At 41.0% G+C, this 24,726-nt stretch overlaps 1 protein-coding gene across 2 annotated transcripts; it reads right to left on the bottom strand.

Annotated features, from left to right (window-relative positions):
- Positions 1 to 110: 110 nt before the first annotated feature.
- On the bottom strand, positions 111 to 16,240 carry tpp2 (tripeptidyl peptidase 2). 2 transcript variants are annotated; one of them, XM_075449890.1, is made up of 29 exons: positions 15,997 to 16,240; positions 13,986 to 14,114; positions 13,741 to 13,836; positions 13,103 to 13,207; positions 12,896 to 13,020; positions 12,601 to 12,764; positions 12,280 to 12,434; positions 12,113 to 12,189; positions 11,893 to 12,020; positions 11,534 to 11,782; positions 11,321 to 11,436; positions 11,062 to 11,233; positions 10,818 to 10,975; positions 10,659 to 10,735; positions 10,471 to 10,577; positions 9,919 to 10,073; positions 9,702 to 9,818; positions 9,497 to 9,597; positions 9,315 to 9,411; positions 9,080 to 9,217; positions 8,722 to 8,966; positions 8,232 to 8,310; positions 5,370 to 5,408; positions 4,869 to 5,020; positions 4,673 to 4,769; positions 4,445 to 4,575; positions 4,007 to 4,250; positions 3,285 to 3,404; positions 111 to 3,169 (listed from the first exon to the last, which is right to left on the bottom strand). In XM_075449890.1, exons 1-29 carry the CDS (start codon positions 16,159 to 16,161, stop codon positions 3,080 to 3,082), a joined length of 3,828 nt encoding a protein of 1,275 aa, XP_075306005.1. In that variant the 5' UTR covers positions 16,162 to 16,240; the 3' UTR covers positions 111 to 3,079. The 2 variants fall into 2 exon arrangements, with proteins under 2 accessions (XP_075306005.1, XP_075306072.1); XM_075449957.1 differs by lacking the exon at positions 5,370 to 5,408.
- Positions 16,241 to 24,726: the final 8,486 nt, after the last annotated feature.

Below are 24,726 nucleotides of genomic sequence, written 5' to 3'. Positions count from 1 at the left end.
GGTCACTTTCATGTTGTGCCTTGGTTACCCCAGACTGGGCATAACATCTGTCCATGTGGATTGTACTTTTACATTTTTCTTTCTTTGCCATACATTCAAGTGACAACCACTTCACTTCTTCCAAATAATTTTATTCAGTGTAATTTTTCTTGCTTGTGACTTAATTCCGTGTGAGCTTAAAATAGCGTGACAGAAGCTCAGTTCTTTCCCCACGTCATCCAGGAAGGATGGGTATAAAATAAATCTTAGAACATACCGTAACTTGCAACATTCTTTAAAATATTAGCATTTACTAGAATTTTATGGCTATAAATATATAAACACTCAACATCCACAATAAGCATTTCTGAAGTCTTTCCTGACACCAGCAGAGTGACAGTCTGTTTGGTGTCGAAAGTGGACGGTGAAGTCCTGTGGTGAAAATTAAGGCCATTTTCGGAGAAACTGTCATTGGCAACGTGTACTGTTGAAAGCTGAGCCCTGAAAGCAATATCTATCTGAACTAAAAACCAAAACCACAAAGTAGAAGAGAAGATGAACAAAGAGGCAGGAGGAACAAAAAAAAAAAGGAGGAAGATGTGCACAAAGTGTGTCACAAATAATTCCAGCAAACTCCAGCGCACGTCAGGAGAAATGTGCTGAGGCCGCTGAACAAAGCTACACGAGCTTAAAAACAGAAACGCGGGAACCTCTGATTGACCTACAGAAAGCATTTTTTTTTTTTTAACTCTCCAGAGGAGTAGAAGCTCTAAAGCAGCTGCTTTTACATTCTCAGGCATGGACCTCCCACTCACGAGAGGGCTTTAAACAACATGGTGGAAAGATGAAACCAATAATTAGAGCCCAGCTATCTCCACCAGTGGCTCATCATTTGAAAGTGTAAACCCACATCCTTCCTCTATTCACCGTTCTACTCCCCTCATGATTCTGTTGACAATCAAACCAGCTTAACATGGGAAACAATTCTTTGGTTAAACTGATCCAAACAACGGAAAGTAAATCACATCCTTGTTTTACAGATTACAGATATCAAACAAAGGTTGAGAACCACGAATACAAAAAGGATAAAAACTGATTATGTCGTCCTTATCCGTTACACGAGTCAAGTGAGATATTTCAACGGAACAAACCAGTGTTTGAAAGTTTTAAGACCAAAAAAAAAATATTGAAATCAGTCACATTTTGTTGCTGATGATTATCAAAAGCATGCCGTTAGATTTAGCTTTTTTAGAGGCATTTCTTTACCCATTCATTTTCGTACAATACTTTAAACATGCTCCATCTGGGTCATCACCAGTTCTACACATCAGAGCCTCTTTAAAAGGCATCTATAGACCGTTTCTGCAGTAGCTCTTACCATCTGCTCCGCTGAAAAACTGCGTCAAGTCTGAAATGATCGCTTTGGCTGACAAGTTTGAAATGAAAACATCTGTGGGTGAGTAGCTAGAAAGGAGCTTTTCAAATACCTTCCTAGCTAATTTCAGCAGGTATATTCACTTGTAAAAACTAAAATGCAATCTCACAAACTCACAGAAAAATGCCCAAACGTCATAATTTAAAAGAAAAAAATAAAATAAAAATCAGCTGTTAAATATAGTCAATCAAATTAAATGAAACACTGGTGTGGACCTTTCAGACAAAACACCCCTCTAAATGGATAATGTCTCTTTAAAGAAATGTTTGTGTCCATAAGATATGCTCATTACAAGTACACGTAAATTCATTCACAAACACGCTCATGAAAACAAAAACTGTGGATACTGTCAGAACCATGTCTCAGGCTAAAAATCTTTCAAATTTCACATAAAACTAGTTTTCCTTACATCCTAGAAGACATGCATATATGCAAAATACATAGGTTAGAATAATATTTGTATTACATAACTATTGCATCTTAACATTCTGTATGTACATTATGACACTGTGTACAGAATCCCGAATACTGCACAGAAAACTGTTTTAACAACGAGTGAACATCTCACATGTGATCTGCTCTGAACATCCTACTGCTGCCCACAACTGCATCGTTACGTTAGTGAGGTCTGGTTGGTGGTTGTCAAACGTGGTGCTCAGGTATCTGCACCACGAAGCAGGCGGCCAACATCCCTGCAGGTGAGCTTCTCACCACCTGAGGAGTTACTGACAGCCTGCGTGCGGTGCACGGACACATCGTTACGCTGATGGGAGCTTTTAAAGCCCACCGGACACCAAGGGGTCGACGGGTGAAATGAGTGAAGTGCTGATGAGTGCCACAAAGTGTGCAGCTTCCTGCGCTCAAAACTCCCACACTGTTTTCATCACATCAGAAAAAGGTAAGGTACGTGAACAAAGGCACCTCGTCACTGTTTTGTGGTCCGAAACAGACGAGACTAAACAAAGATTTTGTCAACTCAAACTGGCTGGAACAAGAAAAAAAGAAAAGAAAAAGAAAAGCAAAGGGGTTAAGTTCTGTACAAGCGTCCCTTCTTTTGAATGATAAATTAGGCAGCCTCTGGGCGCCATCCTATGTCTGATTGTTACGCAGGAGCACATCCTTCGGTTTTCTCACTGAAATATAAGAACAGCCAGTCTAAGTTCTGTTTGGGGTCACAGTTATTCTTTAAAGACTACGGATGCATCCCTGGAGTCCACCCTGACCTTATTTACAGCATTTACACAAGAAAACGAGGTTAGTTATAGAATATGGAGTCTGGACAGCTGAGTATGGGAGGATGCTCAAGCCTCAAAATCTGTAGATGACAACAAAATAAAGGACAACACTAAAAGACATTAATAAGCAACTGTATCACATACAAGATGCTTTCCATATGGTTACCTTTTGTGAATTAAGAGAGGCAGTGAGCTATTCAAAAGGTAACCTTTAGTTCAACTGGCTTCATCGGAGGATGAACAGTCGCTTGGCTCATAAGGTTTAGTCTGCCGAAAATCATCCACACTTGGTGTTACCCTTTATTGTAGAGATCCCCACATATGCTTTAACAAAAACAAACATAAAATCCCAGGAGGCAGCTGGTTGGTCAGATGCACATACCATGTGACCCTGAGGGACAGGATGCCAAAGTTAAATGTGTGTTTGAGTCTAGAATGGTGCGTAGTCTGCAGGGTACATGACAGGGAGCCAGTTCTCACTGAAGGTGGCGCATTGAGCCCATCCCAGGTGACGCATGAGCTGAAAAACAAGACACGGGAGGCGATGTCAGCTGACAGCACTGACACACGTTTGGAGAGAAACTTCTACAAAACATCTTAGGGCGAGCGGATATCATCCGTCTACGCCCCCATACCTGGATGCAGTTCTTCATGTTCTCTTTGCTGGGCTTCTCCTCAACCATCTTAGAGGCATATTTTAAGGCTCGGCCATACATTTTGTTCACCAGAGCGTGTTTGTATGAAAACATCAAAACCTTAACAGAGGAAAGGCAAGAGGACAAAGTATGTTAGGCTTACTGAAGTCACGGAAGGCTCTACGGCAGTATACGGAACATCCACATTCACATTTTCAGTAAAGAAATGAGAGCATAAGCTTTAGGTACAACATTGAGAAACTGCGGCCCCTATGTCGCACAGATGGATCATGTGACAAATTCCTTTATTACCACGAACATGGGCAGTTTAGCCTCTTGTCAAGAAATATCAGCATGTGTCAATCTCTGCCTATGCAGAGTGAGGGATTTTGGGTATTGAATAAAAGTCTTCCAAAAACCTAACAGCATGTAACCTACAGAGTTGATTCTATACGTGGGCTGTATGCCGAGTTAGCTCGAGAAACCAAAAACAAAATTCATCATAAAGAGTACAACAGTGGATGAAGAACAAAGACGTACAGGTGAAAAGCTGAGTTACTCCTGTTTACAAAGAATGTTTGTTTAAAACCTCCCCATTGGCCTAAAAAAAAAAAAAAAAAACCTAAAAGAAAAACAAAAACAGCATACTGTCTTCTTCCTTTTATTCTAATTTCACACAGGAAATTTATTCCCCTCAGAATACTTGCTGTGACCCTCCTCACCTTGGAGTCCGTTAGCTCTGCCCACTTCTGCACCTCCCAAAAGCCATCTGCGAGGGCCTTGGCCACATTCTGCAGGCTGTCATCAGAACTGCTGGCCACCAGCTCCCCAGCTTCCTCTGATGCCACTTCTCCCGTAGCGACGGCGCCGTCCTGCGCCGCAGAGGGCACCAGAAGCTGGTCAGCCAGAGCGCATCCTTTCCTACACAGAGCATCCAGCAGAGACGACTTCTGCTTCTCCATGTCCCTGAAAAACAGAGGGTGCCGGGTTTTATAAAGGACTGCGACCGAATCGATCACTATGAGATGATCCTATCCTATCATCCTATCCAAGCCTGATTCAGCGGTTTCATCTAATAGTTCATGTTTCACTGAATTTGAAAGAATCCCTCATAAACTAGCCTGTTTATATAATTCAAGCTGATCTCGAGTGTTACTCACGTTTTGATGGTTGCGGCATCCGGGCGAGGGTCTGTCTTCATGGTGAGGTAAACAGCCAAGGCTGTTTGATCGACTTGGGAGATGACAATGTCCGCTGCAGACACCACCTCCCTGAGACGTTTTACACGCTCCTTAACACGAGCGATGAAAGATAAACTGTGAGTAAAGATGGGTGAACAGACAGAGCTTTGTGCATTTCCCCTCTTTAATGTTGGTGTGCACCATTACCTTTTCTGAGTCCAGCTGATGCAGCCTTTGCACATGCAGAGGAAGGTAATCTGAATAGTTTTCAATCAGCTCATCATAAATGGAACTGGAGTCCAACCTGAGTGGCCAAGACGATGGATGGTTTAGTGAGAAATTTGGCGATAAGGCAAAACTAGAAATGAGCTACTGATCCAAACAAAGAAGAAAATGAGCTCACTTTGTCATCCACTGAATCTTCATATCTCTCATGGCCTCCGCAAACTCATCCTTCACGTCTTTCTCTTTGTCTCCTTCCTTATCCTTGTCCTTCCCGCCATTCTTTGATTTGTTGGGAGCAGGTATTAAGTGGTAAATGACTGGAACAACATCCTACATGGACACATAAAAAAAAAATTAAAAAAAATTCAGAATTCAGCATACCAAATTCTCATTCTCCTCCTACAAATGTCATCTCCTAAGATTTGCTCCTCAAATGAGAGGTGGAAAATGCTGTTTATTACCCAGTTATTAACGATTTAAGTAGCCATTTTGTAACAATTGTACTGACCACTAAACTTCTTGTCATTATTTGACTCCACTGTTTCATATTTCAGTACAGACGTGTTGACATGCCTTGACGTGATTGATGCAGATGTATCAAAGTAAATAATAAGCCACTTTCTGAGGGTAGGAGAGCAGTGGACGCTCTGTTGTTCAGTGTTTCTAGCTCATCCAGTACCTTTTTAAATTTTCTTTGCCGTTTTGCAGAGGCCTGCCCCTGGTGGTCAGAATAACACACAGTAAGGTAGAGACAACACAAACACCAAAAAAGGACTCTCTCTTCATTTCATCTTTCATCCTCTTTCTTACCACTTACCTGTCATTTATTCAACACATACAGAGGTAAAAGAAATGGATGTAGTTGTTACTTCTTCTGGTTACATATAACAAATCTGAACTATTTTACAAATATACTTTTAGTATAGAAAACATACTCAGTGGATTCATTGTGGATATTTGAAGCGAAAACAAATGAAAGTCTTCAGTCAAGACAAGAGTCAATTACTTATTGATCTGAAAACGATTTCAGTCTTTTACATTGGAGCCACCGAGTAAAGCCACAGGCACACAGTAGGAACAAAACATAGATGCGAATGGTGATATGAAAAAAGAAAATACTTTATTATATATATTTTTTTTCCTTTTTGGGATATTAACCGATGTATTGCTCGTTTAAGGAGTTTGGAGCACACATTCATTTGGTCCAAAAGAAACGGCAAATGTTTAATATCGTTTATGAACACTGACTTACCCCCCGCTGCGTCCTGTGAGCAGAGTTCCAGCTGAGTTTTGGCGTTGACGAAGGTAGTCCGGCTAGTTGGCTGGGGTCACGAAAATAAAGCGTTTTGCTTCTCAAAACAATATGCGTTCAAAAGAGAGCGCCAAGTGATTGTGAGGTCTGACTTTTTCTGGCTAACAATTTTGTGATGCAAATGTTTTACTCTTTTGAACGCATATTGTTTTGAGAAGCAAGACGCTTTATTTTTGTGTCCCCAGCCAACTAGCCGGACTACCTTCGTCAACGCCAAAACTCGGCTGGAACTCGGCTCACAGGACGCAGCGGGGGGTAAGTCAATGTTCATAAATAATATTGCTAATATAGGATGTCATACAGCTTCATGTCAAAAGAGGCGAACTATCCCTTTAACATGCACCTCCGGGTTTCTTGAGGGACCACCTGTAAAGGCCCTGATAAATCAAGCCGACAAGCTGGCTGTCGGGGATGTGTTTACTGAACATCTGTTTCTCGTGACGTTTTGGAGTTGCGTCTGTCACTGGGTGTGGTCAGTCTGATTGGCCGTTTAGCACAGTGGATAAACGTTATATGCCTATGCGTTTAGCGATGCATGAAGCTTAAATAATACATTTGCAAAACTACAAAAACAATCTGTGCTATGTTAATTTAGATTGAAACACATGTTTTTGAGTCTAAACACACTAAACCAAAACTAACTGAACTAGAAACATACTGGATACTAAAAAAACCAAAAAACAAAAACAATGCAGCTCTGCTTTTAACTTCTCTACAATGAGTAAAATAGACCTCTGCTGAGTTCAACGTGGAACCAGAGCTGCACTCACAGATGTTTTCCCTCACTCAGCACCGTTACAGTTCGGCTTGGCCATTTAACTGGACCACTGTCCTGGTAACTGTAACTGTTTACACGCATGAAATCATTATTGACCAAGAATGTCGACACTGTGACGTGGTGGACTGTGTCAGGAAAGATAATCTGCTGCTTCTCACTCCCTCTGTGGGACATTATCATAAATGAAAGTGGAGCTGAATTCACTGCACAGACATTGTCCTCAAATTACTCAACGAACAATTTTGTCAAATGAATCAGAAGCTGTAAAATCTGAATTTTGTCAAAGCAAAGCAACAGTCTGGAAATGCTTTAGGTGATCATGTGTTGACACATCGGACTTAATAGACTCATTTTCAATTCCAATTTCTGATGTGTTCAGTCATTCTGACACAAGATACAGAAAAATAGGAGAAGGAGAGCAAATTTATTGGGAATTTGGCTGTATTAATAAACACTTACAACTCAGTGTTTTAACAGAGAGATGCAACTGTGGAGGATGTACCGAGCAACTCGGCTCATTTTATTTCAGTCGAGCATATACATGCAGGAATGATTCAAACTGCATTATTTGGGTGTGCTGGTCTGGTTTTGAGAAACTTGATATCTTACGATTTCAGTCCATTTAAAATGGTGACATTTTAAATGTCTGTTGTTGGTCAGACTAACAATAATTTCATTTTCAGTCACATGTAAATCTGCAAACTGTAACTGCATAGATTAAAACAAATTAGGCTCAAGAGGTTTCCTTTGAGTAAGATATCGGGTTTCACTTGCAGAAACCCTGCTGCTTACATGGGGGACATCAGTTCCAGCAAATGTGTCCCAGTACACACTAAAGTTTATACTGCTACAAGAATGCATTCATACACGAACCTGCCCATATCTGAATGTGGTTTGAGTGATCAGATCCTAATGAGTCCATGTCAATGCCACAACTGTACTTAAACCGCCCACAAATCGGATCAACAAAGATGCATGTAAACGTCAGGTGCAAACAGAACTTTATCTGACATCAAGACCCCAATAAACAACCAGATCGGCAGAGTGAAAAAAATCGCAATCACAACGTGAAGCCTGAAAGACTGAAACAGAGGCATAGACAAAGGCAAAGAGTAAGAAAGAAAAGTATGACATGTAATAACCAAAAGAAAACAATCAGATGCCATTTGGTTTGAAGGACACATCAAATAGCAGCAAAGTTCTTGTCTGTTCTAATCCTGAGGACCCCTGGTACTTCTGGCATCACATTTTCAATGACTCAATTTAACGTTTTTAGTTAGTGGTCAGGCAGGTTGAACGTAGTAACCTTATCCTTGTTTTCCATTCTCTTGACAATGTCTTAAACTCCCTGATTAAGCCAAAAAAGTGAAAACCAGCATGATTTTGGGGTCTTGAGGACCAGGACTGACCACAGCTTCCCACTGTAAAGATTAACGGACGGAGCCACTCACAGCTTTCTTGCCATACTCGCCCTTGGGTACGACAAGGGAGCCTGAAAGATAGCAGCCTGGATTTGTGCCCTTAGGGATCCTAAAACAGTGAAAGAAGAAAGACAGCGACAGAGAATAAAGAGAAAGATATAACAAACTTGACATTGTTAATGTTAATACTGAGCTAAAGATTGAGCTTCACTGGCATGTTTGGTGTTCAAGTGTCACAACAGTGTATACCAAGGAAAGAAACATCATTAATTCCCAGTCCAATGCCGAGTATTGCTTTAACTTACATGGGATCAGTAATCTAATGTTCTCCTGTTTAATGTGCACGCAACTGTGGTCTCAAAAGTAAATCTAATATATCTCCTGAAGATTATTAGTGTCTTAGTGGATCTACAGACTGAATATGCCACAGTCCACATTAAACACACTTCTTCAAAGAAGGCAGCTCTGTATTGCATAATTGTCCAGAACAAAAGAAAAGCTTCTTGGCAGTTTGACTCACTTGTCATCTGGCAGGCCGGTGACGTAAAAAGGCTGCGTGGCACCCGGGCACAGGGTGACAGAGTTTGCCTTCTTCTTGACCATGAGGGCAGCGCGGTGTGTCTCGTAGACATCCAGACTGAGGGTGGTGGACAGACGATGGGAAACAACAAATGGCAGATCCTTTAGGCGCTCCAGCTCACTGGACTGCTCATGGCGGACCTGCAGACGCAAAGTGTAATCCCCCTTCTCCAGCTTCAGAGAATACTGGAGGAGCAAAACAGACCGAGAGATGTGTTAGCTGAAAACATGAACACTAGGAACATTTCAGACGCTTATTGGTAATGATCAGGGCAGCTTTCTCAAATGACTAAGCGCACCTGGTGTGGGTAGGCGTCCCCTGAGCCCAGCAGCCTCTTATTCTGATCAAAAAGCATCCACATCTGACTGTCAAACTCAGACTCATACAGCAGTTCACACAGCATCGGGCAGCTGGGTGTAACCTCTCCACTCTTAGGCTGAGGACAGAGTAAAGGGGGATGTTTTACACATAAAGAAAAAAATAATTAATTAAGTAAATCCTGTTCTGTTGTGCATGTCTTTTGTTGGCATTACCTGGTGAAAGCTGTAGGTGAGGACAATCTCATAGATCTGTCTGTTATTAGGCAGAACATCCCGCGCTCCCAAGGCTTTTATCTTCGAACTTATGGGTCTACAAGAAAAAAACAAGATGAATAAAACAAGGAACTGCACTCTAATTAAAGAAACAATGTGAGTGCGTGTATGTCTGTGCTCACCTCAGAGGCTGAACCCACGACTTGAGGGTGATAGTAGGGGACACCTCCTCATAGCGTAGAGGCGATGACACATCAAAACTCGTCACTCCCTCTGATGCATGCTGGGTCGAGACAAATTAAAGTCAGGCGCAACAGAAAAAAAAAAAAAGATGCTGGTGGTATCTTGCGTTTTGATATTAATGAACTGAGTCTGCTCTGTTCTTACAATGTGCAGAGGAGACGGAGAGATGCTCAGTCCATGGAACGAGATGCTGTAGTCCACTGTGACGTCACCTAGGCTTGCCCACCAGCGTGCTATGCAAAACTCTACGACTCTACCTGACTGGAGAAGAGAAAAACTTTTTTTTTTTGCTGACTCTGGTATATTTTCAGGACAACACAGGAGCGGTTAGTGGTTAATTTCATTAAGATAATAAATTTACCAGAACAGGGAAAGCCTCGATGAGTGAGCCTTTTTCTAATAGCGAGGAGAACTTGTAGAATTCGTTAGCTCTGTAGGCTTTCTGTTTGACCAGGTGCACCACATGAAGAACAAACTTTGACGACACGTCTCCTGAATGAGAAGTCAGCGTGATCTCTGTGGCAAACGGGGACAAGGGGAAAAAAAACTGAATGTTAATGATGTTGAGAAAGCAAGAGGTGAAACCATAAAGCATAGGAGGTACAGGAAAAAGTCAAATGCTTTGAATTTTTGATTGTACAAAGTCAATCAATAAAGTATCTATCCATCCATCCTCCCTAAGATATGCAAAGTTTTTGCCATTTCCAAAGACTCTCAGGCACTGAGGCCAGAGGAATATTCTGCACTCACTGATAAACTTGCACTGTTTTACATACAGAGGTTCGTGTGTGTGGCAAATATTTGTCTTCAGACAATTTTGAATGACACCAACAATGAATGTTCATTAATAGGAATCATCAACAAAAGCTCTCAGTCAAACCCCAAAGCACTGCCCTCACACAGACACACTAACCTGCCCAGGAAGCTCCCTGAGGAACCGTGATGAAATGGCGTCTGATCTGTCCCGGTCTGAAGTGAACGTCGGGGAAACGCACCTCCTGATTACGACTATCTGTCACTCTGTTGAAGGGGAAAGAGAGAACCGTCAGACACAGACAAACCTCTTTGAGGAGGGGGAGCTCATACAGCATGCACACTTACTTGACAGGGATAATAACTGTTATTGGAACTCTGAACAGGGGGCCACAGGTGGGTGCTGCCGTATCGTACCCGCACACCTGAAAGACAGCGCACATGAATCCACACATAAATATGATCTTCGTCGTCACCCTCCTCATCCTCTCTCCACCTTGCCCCCACCTCTGTGTAGTGCACACCCTCTCTCAGTCCCACGGGATCGACGCGGACGTTGACGTGACGACACTGGTTCATGAGCTCGAGATGGGAAGGGCACTGGACCCACGGGGCGGCACATGTGAGCGCCAAGTGCAGCTGCAAGGAGATTCGCTCAGAGTTTTCTGTGACAAATGAAGGGGAAAGTTGATATTTTAAAAAATAAAAAGACAAAAATACATTTTAATTATATAGTTATACTTCGAGGCACCTGTGTTCTCTGGGAAGATTGGTTCAATTCCTACTCCGTGATCCGAGGGTGAAAGAACCTGGGCTGGGTTCCTGAGGTAGATGCCTCTCTGTGATCCCACACTTACTGAGAAGCCCAGGTGACTTGTGGGTAAAGAGGCGTGCTGAGTGAGGTAGTCTAATGCCTTGTCTACCTGAGAGTAAGAAGGTGGGATATTACTAATTTTGATATTAGACATAGAAAAGGAAATCAATCCCCAATAGCAGTAGAGTCAGGATACCTGGATTATTCCGTGTCCCTGTGCAAACACCTCAATGTCATCAACCTTCATAGCTGTGTTTTCCAGCGCTCTCCTCACGGCAGGAACAGAGGAACGGATCCCGTTCTGCTTCAATCCTTTTTCACACAAAAAACACGCATACACACTCATTTGTATGCATTCAATACATTTTACATTCGCAGATCAATTAAGGGCCCCTGCTCGAGCAAACACCTGAGAGGACGAGCGCGATGCCTCCACAGGCATTAGGGGACGACATGGACGTGCCGTTCATCAGCTGGGTACCACGGAGGGTCCAGTTGGGCACAGATGCAATGGCACCACCAGGGGCACTGATACTAACCCCCAGGGCACCGTCAGTGCTGGGGCCCCTGGAGGACCAGGTGTACTGGTTGGGAGGCAACTTCTCTCTGAGGGAATACTCAGCAACCATCATGTCTGGAGTCACATATGCTCCGACACCTACGGAGAGAAGGAAACAGAAATGAAGACTTTACATAAACACAGTAATATTCACTCACACTTCCCGATAGCAGTGTCTATATGACTAAACAAAAAACAGATTTTTGTACCAATGACACTGCTGGTGGTTCCTCCAGGGCAGCCAACAGTAGAGAGACAGGGGCCGTTGTTTCCTGCGCTTGACACAAAAATCACGTTGTGCTTCTGCACGGCTTCTGTGATCACCTCACAAATCCTCCTGAAAGTCAAAGTGTCGACTACAATCAGTACAAGTTTGCAAAAAGGAATTACAGAGCCAGCATAATCAGACACACGTCTTACAATACTTACCCTGAATTAGGCCAGTGGGTTGCTTCCCCATAGCTATAGTTAACCAGGTCACACTTGTAGTTGATTACTTCAATCATCTTCCAGTGAGAGAGAGATACAAAGAATAAACTGGTGCACAAAAAACCAGACTGTTAATGTACGTTAGATGGAGTCTTTAAGGGGTATACCGCACGGATGAGTCCGGTGCCCGTTTCCATGGTGCTGAGGCGAGTGTCTCCAATCTTAAGAGCTAGAATTTGAGCTCCAGGGGCCACTCCGTTACGTTCTGGTTCCTCTGGGAAGTAACCTGCTGCAATGCTTGCCACATGTGTCCCATGAGCCCCTTTAGTAGCACACAAGGAAGTTGGACTGGAGATTACACTTTGGACATTAAAACATTATGCAGACTAAACTGCCAGATTTGCTGTGGATCTAACATTCTGAAATTGTTTGTGTTAACCGACTGAAAGATCTGAAGGCTTCTAATTTCCTGCTTTAGGATAACTTACCTCCACTGGTGACAATGCAGAGTGTGTTGCCCTCGTCATATATATTAACAGAGTAGTTAAGCATTTCAGCATTTCCTAATGTGGCATACTCTTGTTTTTCTTTGTATGAGCTCAGCGCAGTGCATTGGGACAGTTCTCCACACTCTGATGTGTCCAATACAGCCCTGACAAGAGCAAACAGGCAGAGGAAAAAGGGAATGATACATATGGTAATGGCTAATAGTCGGAGACGATAAAGAGGAGAGGGCAAAAATCTCATGTAAAAATAGGCTTTACAGAAAGAAATAAGGCTTACTTCCACGTGACACCATCATGCCAAAGCACGCAGTCATACACAGGACCAGGATCACTGTACTTCTTTTCCAGTGATGCCAGCAACTCCGACTGACTCTGCAGCTCTTCTTTCTGCAACTTCTCGATCTGGACAGAGAAAGTAAGATGAAGGATGTGTGTGAAGCACAGACTGACGATTCCACTAAGAAGTCAAGTCTGTAGGTCTGACCGGGGATGGTGTTGGATGAGCGAGGTCAAATTCTTCGGACTTGCGACTAACTTCAGCAAGTGCTGCTCTGTGTGGTGGGTCCCACATCTTCTCCTTTCGCTCTTTCTAGGAGACAAAAGTGCAAAAGCATTTTAAAGGAATCAATAGAAGACGGTAAGCCAAAAGTTTTCAATTCCCTTCACTTTATCTTCAGAATACTGGAAAAGTACTTTATGTTTCTGCTTTACTACTTTTATGTAACACTACAAGTTACCAAAGCCGGTTCTTAATTTGTTATGGGAGACCAGCTAGGAACTGGTTTTATTTTTCACACACCATGGGCGAAAATGAAATAATAAATAAACTAAAATAACTGGTATTAAGTAGAAAAATCCCTACATGTATCAGTTCTATGATCTTTTCCATTGAGTAGCCTCCCTCATTATCAAAGCTTTTATTATCAGATGTATAAACTGAGAACGCAAAACGTGTTTCAAATCTTCTTGAGATCATAATTATATCATAGTCATCATGTCTACGCTCGTGTCTGGTCTGTCGGGCTCTTTGCGTTTCACGGTTTGCTCCGAGCAGATGAATGGTAATGAGAAAAATCTGAACCAAGACAGAACTAGTACAGTAATAATGTCCCATCTTCCTACCTGTATTCTTTCTTTAAGAGCCTTAGGGAAGAACTCGTAGCCATTTTTAACTCCAATACGATACTTCCCTGATGGATTGACCCAGGGAGGAGGGATCTGGAAGACATAAAAAGACACAGCAAGAGACACAAGATCACCATCAAAGGACTTCAGATGTAGGACGGTACACAAAACAAAAAATTGCCACGGTGACAGCTGTTATACGTTTATTTTCTACAAATGATAATATCAGAAGGCGTGCCAACCTTAAGTGTTCTACCAGAGAGACCGGTGATTGTCCCATCTTTAGGTTCTGCCACTGTGGTCATGTTCACGTCACCGCTGCCTGTCGTATCAATGATGTCAACAATCTTTGGCTTCCCCTCTGTTGTGACCTAAAGAAACAGCACAAAAAGCTATTAGCGATTAATCAGGACATTTAGATGGGAAGACCGACCATCAATCCATCCATCCATCCATCCATAAGACACTCAAGGTAAATGTTCAGTTGCTTATGCTGCTCATGGGTTGGCTGGGGACATCGTAGACTAAATATAACTATACATCTAAATAACTAAATAGACGATAATCTTTCCTTTGGTATCCGAGTGATCTGCAGACCAACTGAAAGAACAAACAAGCAATCTATGTCCTCCTTCATTTGGATTTGTTTACTCACAATGATGGAATGAAGGAATCAGATTCTCTTTCCTTTAAAGCATGACTTAAGCAAGGTGACAAGTTTATAAATAAATGGCTGGTCCTAATTTAGAATGAAAGGATGCCAACTACACTTAGTACAAAGAAAGGGTAGGCTCTTATTAAACTATTTAGGGCAGCATGGCTCCCTAAATGACTTTATTCAACAGTTGCCCTTTCTGCTCATTGTGAGCAGCTTGGGGCTTGTTTATCTGTAAGTTCACGTTATTTTTGGGGATACTCGCCATTTGCCAACAATGCGAACAATTTAATAAAGAGAGGGGGGAAAAATTAAAAATGGTTATCAGTCTTGTTTATTTCAAAGGTATGTGTATTTGAAATACCTGCACATCACCTAGATTTTGTTCGACAGTAGAGCTATCACCATTTTACAATGATTTGTCTTTCTCTTCTGACGTTTCTATAGCTATTGTAAGTCTACTAATAATTATATAATTCTCCTTACCCTCACATAGAATAACAACCATTTATATGAAATTAATAAAAAACAGAATAGAATAGAAAAATACTTTATTCATACCCCAATGGGGGAAATTAAAAAAAGAACACAATTGAGAAAAAATTATTTTACTCACTGTGTTTTAACTGTTTTTCTTTTTTTTGTTGTTTTTTTTGTTTTTTTTTAACTAATTTTGATTGTTTCAGTGATTTCATCCATTGTCTTCTGCTGTTTTTTATTGGAATGTTGTTTACTGCTCTTGGTTTAATTTGACTGTCCAGCACTTTGGTTCAACTCGTTTGAAATATTTTAAGCGTTGTTCATAAATAAAATAGACATTGACATGTTCGAAAGGCAAAGAAAACTATGAAATGAGGAGGTCAAGACAACAAAAGCACTACAAATTACAGCCTTCAAACTAAACATATTGTTGAGTTATGGAAGGGTTGATGTAATCACACTTAATTTGATGTTAGTGCTATAAAATGCCTATAGGCATATTGAGTTTTCACCCAATATTTATTTATATATATATATATATATATATATATATATATATATATATAATGACTTCTTTCTCGTTATTGTAAGACTTCTTTCTATAATCCTTGTTGCTTGTGTCTCTTGCGAAATTTGGCAAAATTGGTTTAATTCAACGTGACTTGGCAGCTAAAATATGTTTAAAGCTCAATTACCTTAAAGTTAATTCGTAATAAGTTATCTTTTTCATTCTACTTGTAGTCGCAACGATGAAACCAAATTTAACTCTCACTGACACGACTAACTGTAAACACTGAAGGAAAACTCAACGGACAAATTAAGCCATTAGCTTCCATGCTAGCATGAATGGCAACTTACTAATGTTAGTTTATAGTCCGCTTGTGTAGCACTGAAACACAATTTGACAAAACATTTACTATTAACTGCTTTGTATTGGTTGGGTTGTCATAAAAGCTATGATGCTTACTGCCACAGTTACAGTGTTATCTACCGCAGCTAACTGTGACTGTGTGCTCCCTATGGGTGACTGTGTTCAAATTAAGTGGGCCTTTAGCTTAGCTTCTCCTAGCTTCCACTAGCTAGGTGGCAGCTAACACGAGGCAGCCGGTCAGATGTACCTGCATGCCGGGGGCCCCGGGATCCACACCGGTGTCGAGGACAGCAATGAGCACTCCTCGCCCGTCATACTCGGGGAACCTGGTGAGGTAAGAGGTGGCCCCGGTTTCTTTCTTTGGGAGCAGCCCGTGGAAGGGGAACGGTTCTTCGGTAGAATGAGCAGCCATGATCAAAGGAGGGTAAATGAAAACAAAGCAGCGAAATGGGGAAGACAGAGAGCAACACGGTATGGGGGACGGGGAGGAGAGCTGATTAAAGGCACAGTGCCTGCTGTTCTCAGATCAGCCACATCCCGTGTGGCCTCAAGACACTAAAACGACTTAAAATAAAATGTTATACCGTCTCATTATTTTTTATCAACTGTGTTTTGTCTTTGCACGACCAGACGCTGATTTTCCTAATTTATGGAAGAATAATCAAATTTGACTGAATTGAATGTGGGATCGTCTCAGCAATAGACCATAGGGTGAATAAAGCTGCTGGTTTTGATCAAAGTGGGGTGATATTTCAGTCTACTTTAACTCTTCAAAGAGCCAGGGAGAGTGCGAAGGTTTAACTACCAGTTTGCATGGTGTACTACTAATTACTCCTGTGCCCTTGGTGCTGTCTGTGAACAGAAAAAACTAAATATCAGCCTGGAAAATCATTACAAGATGCAATTAGTAGTGGTTGACATCAGGAAGCCCACCCTGCATTTCACATAATCAAAGCCACAGTCTTAATTTCACCTGCTTGAATAACTAATTAGATTTTCTCTCATAGGTGTTCCAGTATGCAAATCACCTTCCTTGCTCTATTTACTCCGTTTGAGGAGAGGAACGATTACACTTGTCATTTTTATTTAAGGCAGAGTTATTTTATTCTTTGCATATTCAGATCAGTTAGTGTACAGATACACGGGGACTGTAAATCTTGGGTTTGGTGCATTGTTATAGAAGCACAACCACCTTATCTGAGTGTCTAAGTCGAGAAGCTCAGTTTTGCGTGATTTGGGGTCGGACTGACGTGTTTACATGCAGTTTTAAACGTCTGGTTTTGAACAGACTAACACAATAACTTGTCATTTTTCTACAGCCATATAAACATGCATATCAACAGTTTGGTGGATTCTGAGAGCAAGAAGAATGCACCGAATACTTTGTCAAGATTAAAATGTCCGGACGACCCAGGAAAGCAATGATGGCAGAATCCTTTTAATGTAGTGGAGGAAAAACTCCCTCACAACATCCAGCACAGGGCAATCTCTAGAATGAAGGCATCTTTAATAAGACTAATACGACCATCAAATTAATTGATGTACATGTTAAACCAATATTAGAATGTACCAAAATGATGTAAAAAAAAAAAAAGAAAAGCATCAGAGCATACACATCACACACAATCACACACGGGGGTGGCGTGAAGGCATGCCTGGCTTCCAATTGTAATGGGCTTCTAGTGTTTCTTGATTATGTGATAGCAGACACAAGTAGCTGCATGAATTCTGAGGCGTATAGACGTATACTGTCTGCCAAGATGCAGAGAAGATGATTGGACAGTCATTCACAATACAGGTGGACCTGAAACACGAGGTGAAAGCAATCTAAATGTTTCTAAAGGTGAAGAAGTGATTGATAGAAAATGGCCCTCATTCGCTCCTGACCTGATCCACCTGAATCTCGCCTGCCATAGATAAAAACTATGGGCAGAAAGAAACACAAACAAACAACTGAAGTGAGCATAATATCAATGTAACTTTGATATGTTTTGGTTGACAGCTGAAATATTGAAAGTGATCAAATATGGAAGACTGTTTCAGACTGTTTCCATGTTTCAGTAACCAAATCTTTCTAGTCCTAGGTGTATATGAACACTTGGTGGTGCTGTTGCTTAACCTGGTCGGTGCTCTTTGGGGTTGAGTATTCTAAACCAAAGTCATTGATTGTGCAGTTTGGCAGTTTTCCCGCTCCAGTTCAAAATAAGTGTAATTTGCACCATAGTGGGACACTAAACAATCGACACTGGGATCTTCTTTCAAGCGGATCAATCAAATCAAGTCCTCTTGTAAACATCCAGCATTTGAGGTGTTGCTGCTTGCATCGTTCACAAGCAGGACATGTGTTTCATAGTTGCGCTATAGCATGAGTTTTTTTTTTTTTTTTTGTGTATATTTTTCATTATTTTAATGATTGTATTTGGTGTTGTATGACTCTTTCCATCTAAACTATAAGAATAATCAGGCAGAAAAACATAAATACTGTTTTTGTTTTTGTGTGTGTGTCAAAGGATTTCTTTCCTAATCCACAGATTTTTCCAGAAATGTCTGTCTGTACTTGTTTGGGACTGACTTTGCTGGCCATTAAAGTCTTGTTTCTGGTTGGCGCTACTGTGTTACATAACTAATATTGTGCACTGGTCCCTGGATGCATTTTCTATCATTATTTAGACATCAGTCAACCTTTGACTCCAGACTTTGACAGAATCTTATATAAAAAGATTCCTGTTTACTATGGTGGATGAACGAAGGTATTTGAACACGGATTGCTGTTTTAACCGATGGGGTGTATTGCTTTGTTGCTTTTTTGTAACTCCACTGCTGGCCTACATCATTATCCATGTTTTAATTTTCCACAGACGCAGTGTTGAGACTGGAGAAGGTTGGAAACAAATCAGAAATAACATTAATTCTAATAATAAACGCAGAGAGACTGACTACAAATTACAATGTACATAGAGACTCTGCATCAAAATACTACTGGTGTTTATCTCACAGGCCAAATTACATACATTCTGATTTGATTCATGCTCTATTCACAGAGCTTTTATTTGTCTTTTCTATAATACCAGGATTAAGTCCACATATTTAAATAGCCATCTGTTCAACTCAGTATTCTGTCTCTCCCTCATATATTTGATAAACATACACAGATGTATAATATGGATTACAGTAGGTACTTGTACTATATAAAAAATACATAAGCCACAGGAGGGAGGGTTAGTTGTTTGTGTACAGTTATTTTGAGTGTGCCAACGCCCCCCCGGTGACATGCTTGTGCAAAATAAACCAACGGTGATCATCCTTTCACTAATCTACTTATAATCAGCATCTGCCTTCTCTTCCTCTTTCTGTCAATGGCTCTGCGTTGTCCCCCCCCCCCACCCCCCACCCCACCCCACACACACACAGACGTATGCATTCTCTTGCACAATCTTTGTTTGATGCAATGCTTATAGAACAATATCTTTATCCTGTGTTCTGTTAAGAATAATTTGTGTATGTGTTGCATCGTCCGCTTCTCTAGTTTATACTATAACAGAAGCACACACACACACGCACACACAAAGTTGTGGTTTCCCACAGGGCGTAGGCGCTTCAGCTCAACTGAAATAAAAGCCTGTCACAAACGCCTTTGAATTTTTTTTTTTTTTTTTTTAATCACAATGTGATGCCCTGCATGCAGCTACAAAAAAAGTATTTATTGCTTCTGCTGCTTTGGTTAGTATGTCATGATAATTGCATAATTTAATTCTTGCAGTTATCTAATATGTTGATTTGACTGCTATCACTTGTGCCTGAGAATCATGGAGGAGAGTCTTCAGTTTATTTTTCCTGCCACATTGGGTCTAGTTAGATACACGGCTCTCTGTTTTTGCTACAACCTGCTTAAACATTACAGCTCACAGGATGTGGCCACCTTAAAGACTTGTAATTTATTACTCCCCCCATGATCGCACACAATTTCTTCTTCAATATCAACTTGCCTGGAGCAGTTAAGCAACAACATTAGGAATACCATGGTTATTATCTATGAAACTAGCCACAGAGTTTTTGATTAGACAGTCAAACACACACACAGACCCTGTTGTTAACTCTGTCAGTGATATGAACCCACAGGACATGCAAATAATGCCGTATGCAACTTCATTCAGGGATGGATAAGTTCATCCTCTAGTTAAAGTCAAATACAAGCATAATTTCTGCTTTCATAAGTAACATGAAGCAAACATGCTCTTTTGAAAGAGGGGCTGATTTCTAAAAGTATTGCCATCGCTGATCTATGTGTAAGCATCCCCTTGCAGAATGGACAGGCAGCGATTATTTTAACTACCATTAATACTGCTGGACAATTAAATGCATCCTAACATGTCTCTTAATTAGGTTTTGTATTTATAAGCTGTAATGGTCAAAAAATAATCAGGGTCTTAAGTTAAAGGAACCAATATAACACTGTAAAAAATACTCCTGCTTTCAAACTCCTACTATAGTAATGTTGATTTAAAAGGCAGTGTACTTAAAGTATCAAAAGTATTTGTTCTGCTGAAAAGTATCATGATTCATTTTTTTTATTGCTTATTTATTATATTCAGTTTATCTTTGCTGGATTTTAGATTGTTAAGTCATTTAAGGATTTTGTGAAATTTAAGCATGCAAATGGGCAGTTTAGAAACGGGCTTCCCAGTTCAGGGTTTGGTCCTGCAAAAGGTCACAAGTTACTTTTTAACTTTTGTTGTGTTTTCTCTGCTCCACTCACACAGAAGGCTGAGAAAACAAATATTAAGCTTAGCTTGAGTGCCTAAAACATTCAACAATGTAGAGTATATCAAGAAATGCAATTAGTTTACTTCCACCAAAGTAACCAGAGAGTGAAGATGTCAAATCATGTAGCAGAGTGAAAGTAAAATATCCCTCTAAATAGCATCAAATCAATTACAAACAATCTTTATTTAGGTGCATTCAGTGAGTCACAATGAATGGTGGAGGGATTTCTGTGTGAAGATGTCTGTGTGTGTATTTCTCCTCCTGAGGAGGGCAGTTAGAGGGGCAGTGAAACAGCCTAATTAGATTTAGAGCTGTTCTAAAGGAGTCACAGATAATCCGCACACATTGGCTGGCAGCAGTCACTGCAGCGAAATGTCGTTACTAGTTAAGAGGCTGCCCAACTGTTCTCCAGCCCCACATTTCTGCTGGGTTGGGCTGCAAACTTTGGAGAGCGCTCCAGATCAGAGTCAGGCTATTCTGAGGAATGTGGTCATAGTGATCTCAGAGGCGTGGCCAAGCGGGCTCAAATGTGGGCTGCTGATGCGCTTATGATGCGCCTTTCACCTGAATGGATCCTAAATCCCGACCAGACATCCATTCCTCTGCACAGAACAGCACCTTGTCTGTTCTTCCATCTGTTTAACTTGGCCAAAGACCAGTGTCAACAAGAAAACTGTGGCCGCTCATTCTTTCCAGGCTGTTGCAGACTTGTTGTTACTGCTGTCAAAATCATTTTTATCTTAGCTCTATAATTCCTCTGCCATGGAGGTCATGTCTCCTCTAACTTCGTCTTCTGTCCCTCAACAGCACATCTTGATAAGAGTTTGGAAGTATTTCAAACACATAAATTGAATAAATTCTTGATTGTTATTGCAAGCCTTCAAGACACAAACAGAAGGTTTTGACCAAAATATGTCAAAAGATAATTCATCCGTTGAGTTAATACAAAGTCACACTTGCAAGATCCTCTTGATCAGATGAGTGATATAATATAATACGATGAAAATTCATGTAAGGCAAGGGAAGTTTATTTGTAGAGCGCAATTTGTCTCACATCAACAGTTCCAGATTTAAGGAGCATAAAACTGAAACGCAGCCTCACATTGTTTAGTCCTGACTAGGGCTGGGTAAAAAAAATCGATTAAATCGATTTTGGATCGATTTCATTTTAAATTTTGCTAAATCGATTTGTAGGGCATGAGATCGATTTTTGTAATTTTTATTTTTATTTATTTATTTTTTTTCATGAAGTTAACCCCAGTAGTCTCGTGCGTGATGCAACAGTGGCGGTCCGTGGAGCTCCTTTTCCTGCACAAGAATCTCACAATTACCAAGTGAGAAAAAAGTCACAATAACAGGACTTGTCTTTAGATCGTTTAAGTTTACTTTTAGTTTTGTTACCATTATTATTATTATCATTTTTGAACATTGAGAAACAATGCCTTAAAGCAATACTATGTAACATTTCTACCTTAAAATAACAGCTTGAAAAAAATTGTGCGGCTAGAATGAGTTTTAATATTACGATTGGCCTGTCTCCTATGCCCTTCGGGGGTCTGAGTTGGAAAAACTGCGCTGTGTAACTTTGCTGGACCGGCCCGGTAGCGGCCCGGGAGCTGAGCGGAAGTACTTCGACTTGCTTTCTGGCACACCTACCGCAAAAACAAATAGACCCCTCTCACGCTCCCAGGTACATTTGATTACTCTTACCTTCTCGGTCGACATAGCTTGCACCTTCTGACTCCTCGCCGGTTCGTCAACAAACGTGAAACGTGAAAGCGAAAGGGTGTTGTATTTACGACAGTGTAACCGTACATTACCTCCAAGCCTGTAGGGGGAGCTCCATAATGGGCTTTTTGAGAAGTTACATTGTATTGCTTTAATGCAATTTGCAGTGATGGAATGTTGTAGTTCAAGTACACTTTCACTTGCAATTCCTTTATAGTTTTAAAATGGCACTTTTGAGACAGTTGTGTTCACAGCTGAAGTTTAAACTGTCCAATTCACAAGTTTGCACTTAAAGGTGGGTTAGGGGATCTTTTTCTGGAACATTTTTTTACATATTGCTTGAAATACTCTTCACACCCCCATTGCAACCAATTGATTAAAAGTTTTGACACAAATATGAAAAGTTTTAGTGGCCTCTAGAACGTACCATCGTAGGAAAAACACTATCCAATCATACTGAACGGACCGTTAACAATGATTGGATTCTGATGCGTCTATCAAACTGCAATCTGCTCCTCCCTCCCCCTCCTTCCCCCTGTGCGCGTACCCTGCTCCATGAACGAATTACGCGTCCAGAAGCTTGGCAGGAAGCTAAACTAGAGCCAGCTTGGCTAGCACCTAGCATTATTAAACGTATAGTTATCATATACTAAATACTAAATACGGCAACGATCGATGCTTGCTGTCAGAACAGCGCTCGTGCACCTTTGTGCTCGTGCGCGTTCATGTACTCTAGAGGCGTGGCTTCGAGGGGAATCTGAAGAAAATGGTTGGGACTTTTTACCTGTGTATTTTCAAAATGCAGCTTCGCTGGACTCAAAATCCAGGATCTCCTACCCTACCTTTAAAACCTGTTGTTTATGGTAAAAATAATAGATAAAATAAAATACATTAGTATTTTGTAAAACAGTTGAGCCATTTTCATTATTTAAGAGCAGATTGAATCGAATCGAATCGAATCGAATCGAATCGTGATTAATCGATTCAGGACCTTATGAATCGAAATCGAATCGATTTAGGAAATTGGCTACGATACCCAGCCCTAGTCCTGACACTTGTCACCAGCAGGAGCCCCCTCCCTGAGGTTCTCAGACTCCGAGTTGGTTCATATGGCTCTAACATGTCAGAGATGTACTTTGGCGCTAGACCATGAAGAGAGCTGTTTTAAAGTCTATTGTATTGTTTGCCATTAGAAATGCACATTGATGACCTTAAGACTGTTTGAAACTTGATAAAAGACAGCGCATTTCAGAGTTTAATGTAACAAACATGTTACAGACCTTTTCTGTAAACTTAATTTTGGCTCACTTTTTGTCACGGTAAAGCCATTTTGTAAAAAAACACATTCCACATCCTTATTTTTCTGCATAAAATGTGGTCTGCACAGTTCAAGCTCTTAGAGCCAAAATATGTCTTTGGATTCATCTGGCACCATAAAGCTGTTTTGTTTATTTTTTCATCTGCGGTGGAAAAAGTCAGAGGAGTTAATGAAGATGAGCCACCTGCTGCTGCCTTTGGGTGAGATATGTGGGCAGTAAGACAGTCAAAAACATTCCATTGACTAGTGAAGAGAGGGGTCTCATTACAGACTGATGCACAAGGTGGAGACCTAACTTTGCCCGTAGATGAAACATGTATTTTTTGATGGATTTTCTTTGTGATTTAGTTAATAACAATAATATAGCCATTATCATTGCGTTGTACCAAATCTTTGATCAGACATCGCAGAAAGAGGAAAAACAGTGTCTCAGCTATAAAACTTGAGTCCTGATTCTGGCTCTGAATGGTACTTTGCACATAAGGTTTTGGTGAGCTGATCGCTGCTGCCAAAAGTACAGAGTGAAAATGCTTATAAGCATATTGCTCTGAAATTTAATGTTGAAATAAGCATCTTATGGCCTTCGCACATCTGATGTGACATCTTGGTGGGAACATTGTTGTCCATTCACAAACTTGGGCAGCATTCTTCTTTGTGCAGCCAGGTCCAGAAGGCCTTTTTTATCAGTATGTTCAATTTCTTTGAGTCACTGGCTCTGAAGCTGCGACCCCAACACATGGCTGCAAAGCACATTGCGTCCTCCACCACAGACTTGTAGAAAAATTGCAATTTATTGGCGCAAGCACTGAAAGTCCTAAATGTATCCAAGAAGTACCGTTTCATTTCCAGTCCAGTCTGCTGTCCTGGTGAACTTCCAGGTGGAAGGTGGAAAGCGTTGTCCTCCACCACCGGGGGGGTTAGTCTGGCATAAACTGGCCTGCCAAACTAACTGCAAACTTATGATTGTATTTTTCAAAACAGTCCAAGTGGACATATGTTGCCCTATTTGCTCTGATTGCCTTGGACAGAAAATGTTTAAAAACCACTGCACTACTGACTCACACTACTGACTGCACTTCCTTTGCGCTGCCACTGCCGGGCACATTACCCTCAATAGCTATTGTAGGCGGTGTTGTGTGGAGCCACACCTCCGATGCCACTGCTGTA

The sequence above is a fragment of the Odontesthes bonariensis genome, chromosome 1, assembly GCF_027942865.1.
Source record: "Odontesthes bonariensis isolate fOdoBon6 chromosome 1, fOdoBon6.hap1, whole genome shotgun sequence".
Taxonomy (NCBI): Eukaryota; Metazoa; Chordata; class Actinopteri; order Atheriniformes; family Atherinopsidae; genus Odontesthes; species Odontesthes bonariensis.
The sequence above is the reverse complement of the archived record's forward strand: the minus strand, read 5'-3'. Positions and strand labels throughout refer to the sequence as shown.

Excerpts from the sequence above, each read along its gene's own strand:
- tpp2 (XM_075449890.1), bottom strand. The coding sequence starts at position 16,161 with ATGGCTGCTCATTCTACCGAAGAACCGTTCCCCTTCCACGGGCTGCTC. Across the intron at positions 11,783-11,892 it reads AACCACCAGCAGTGTCATTG|GTGTCGGAGCATATGTGACT; the intron begins GTACAAAAATCT and ends TTCTCTCCGTAG. Across the intron at positions 11,234-11,320 it reads AGGGACACGGAATAATCCAG|GTAGACAAGGCATTAGACTA; the intron begins GTATCCTGACTC and ends TCTTACTCTCAG.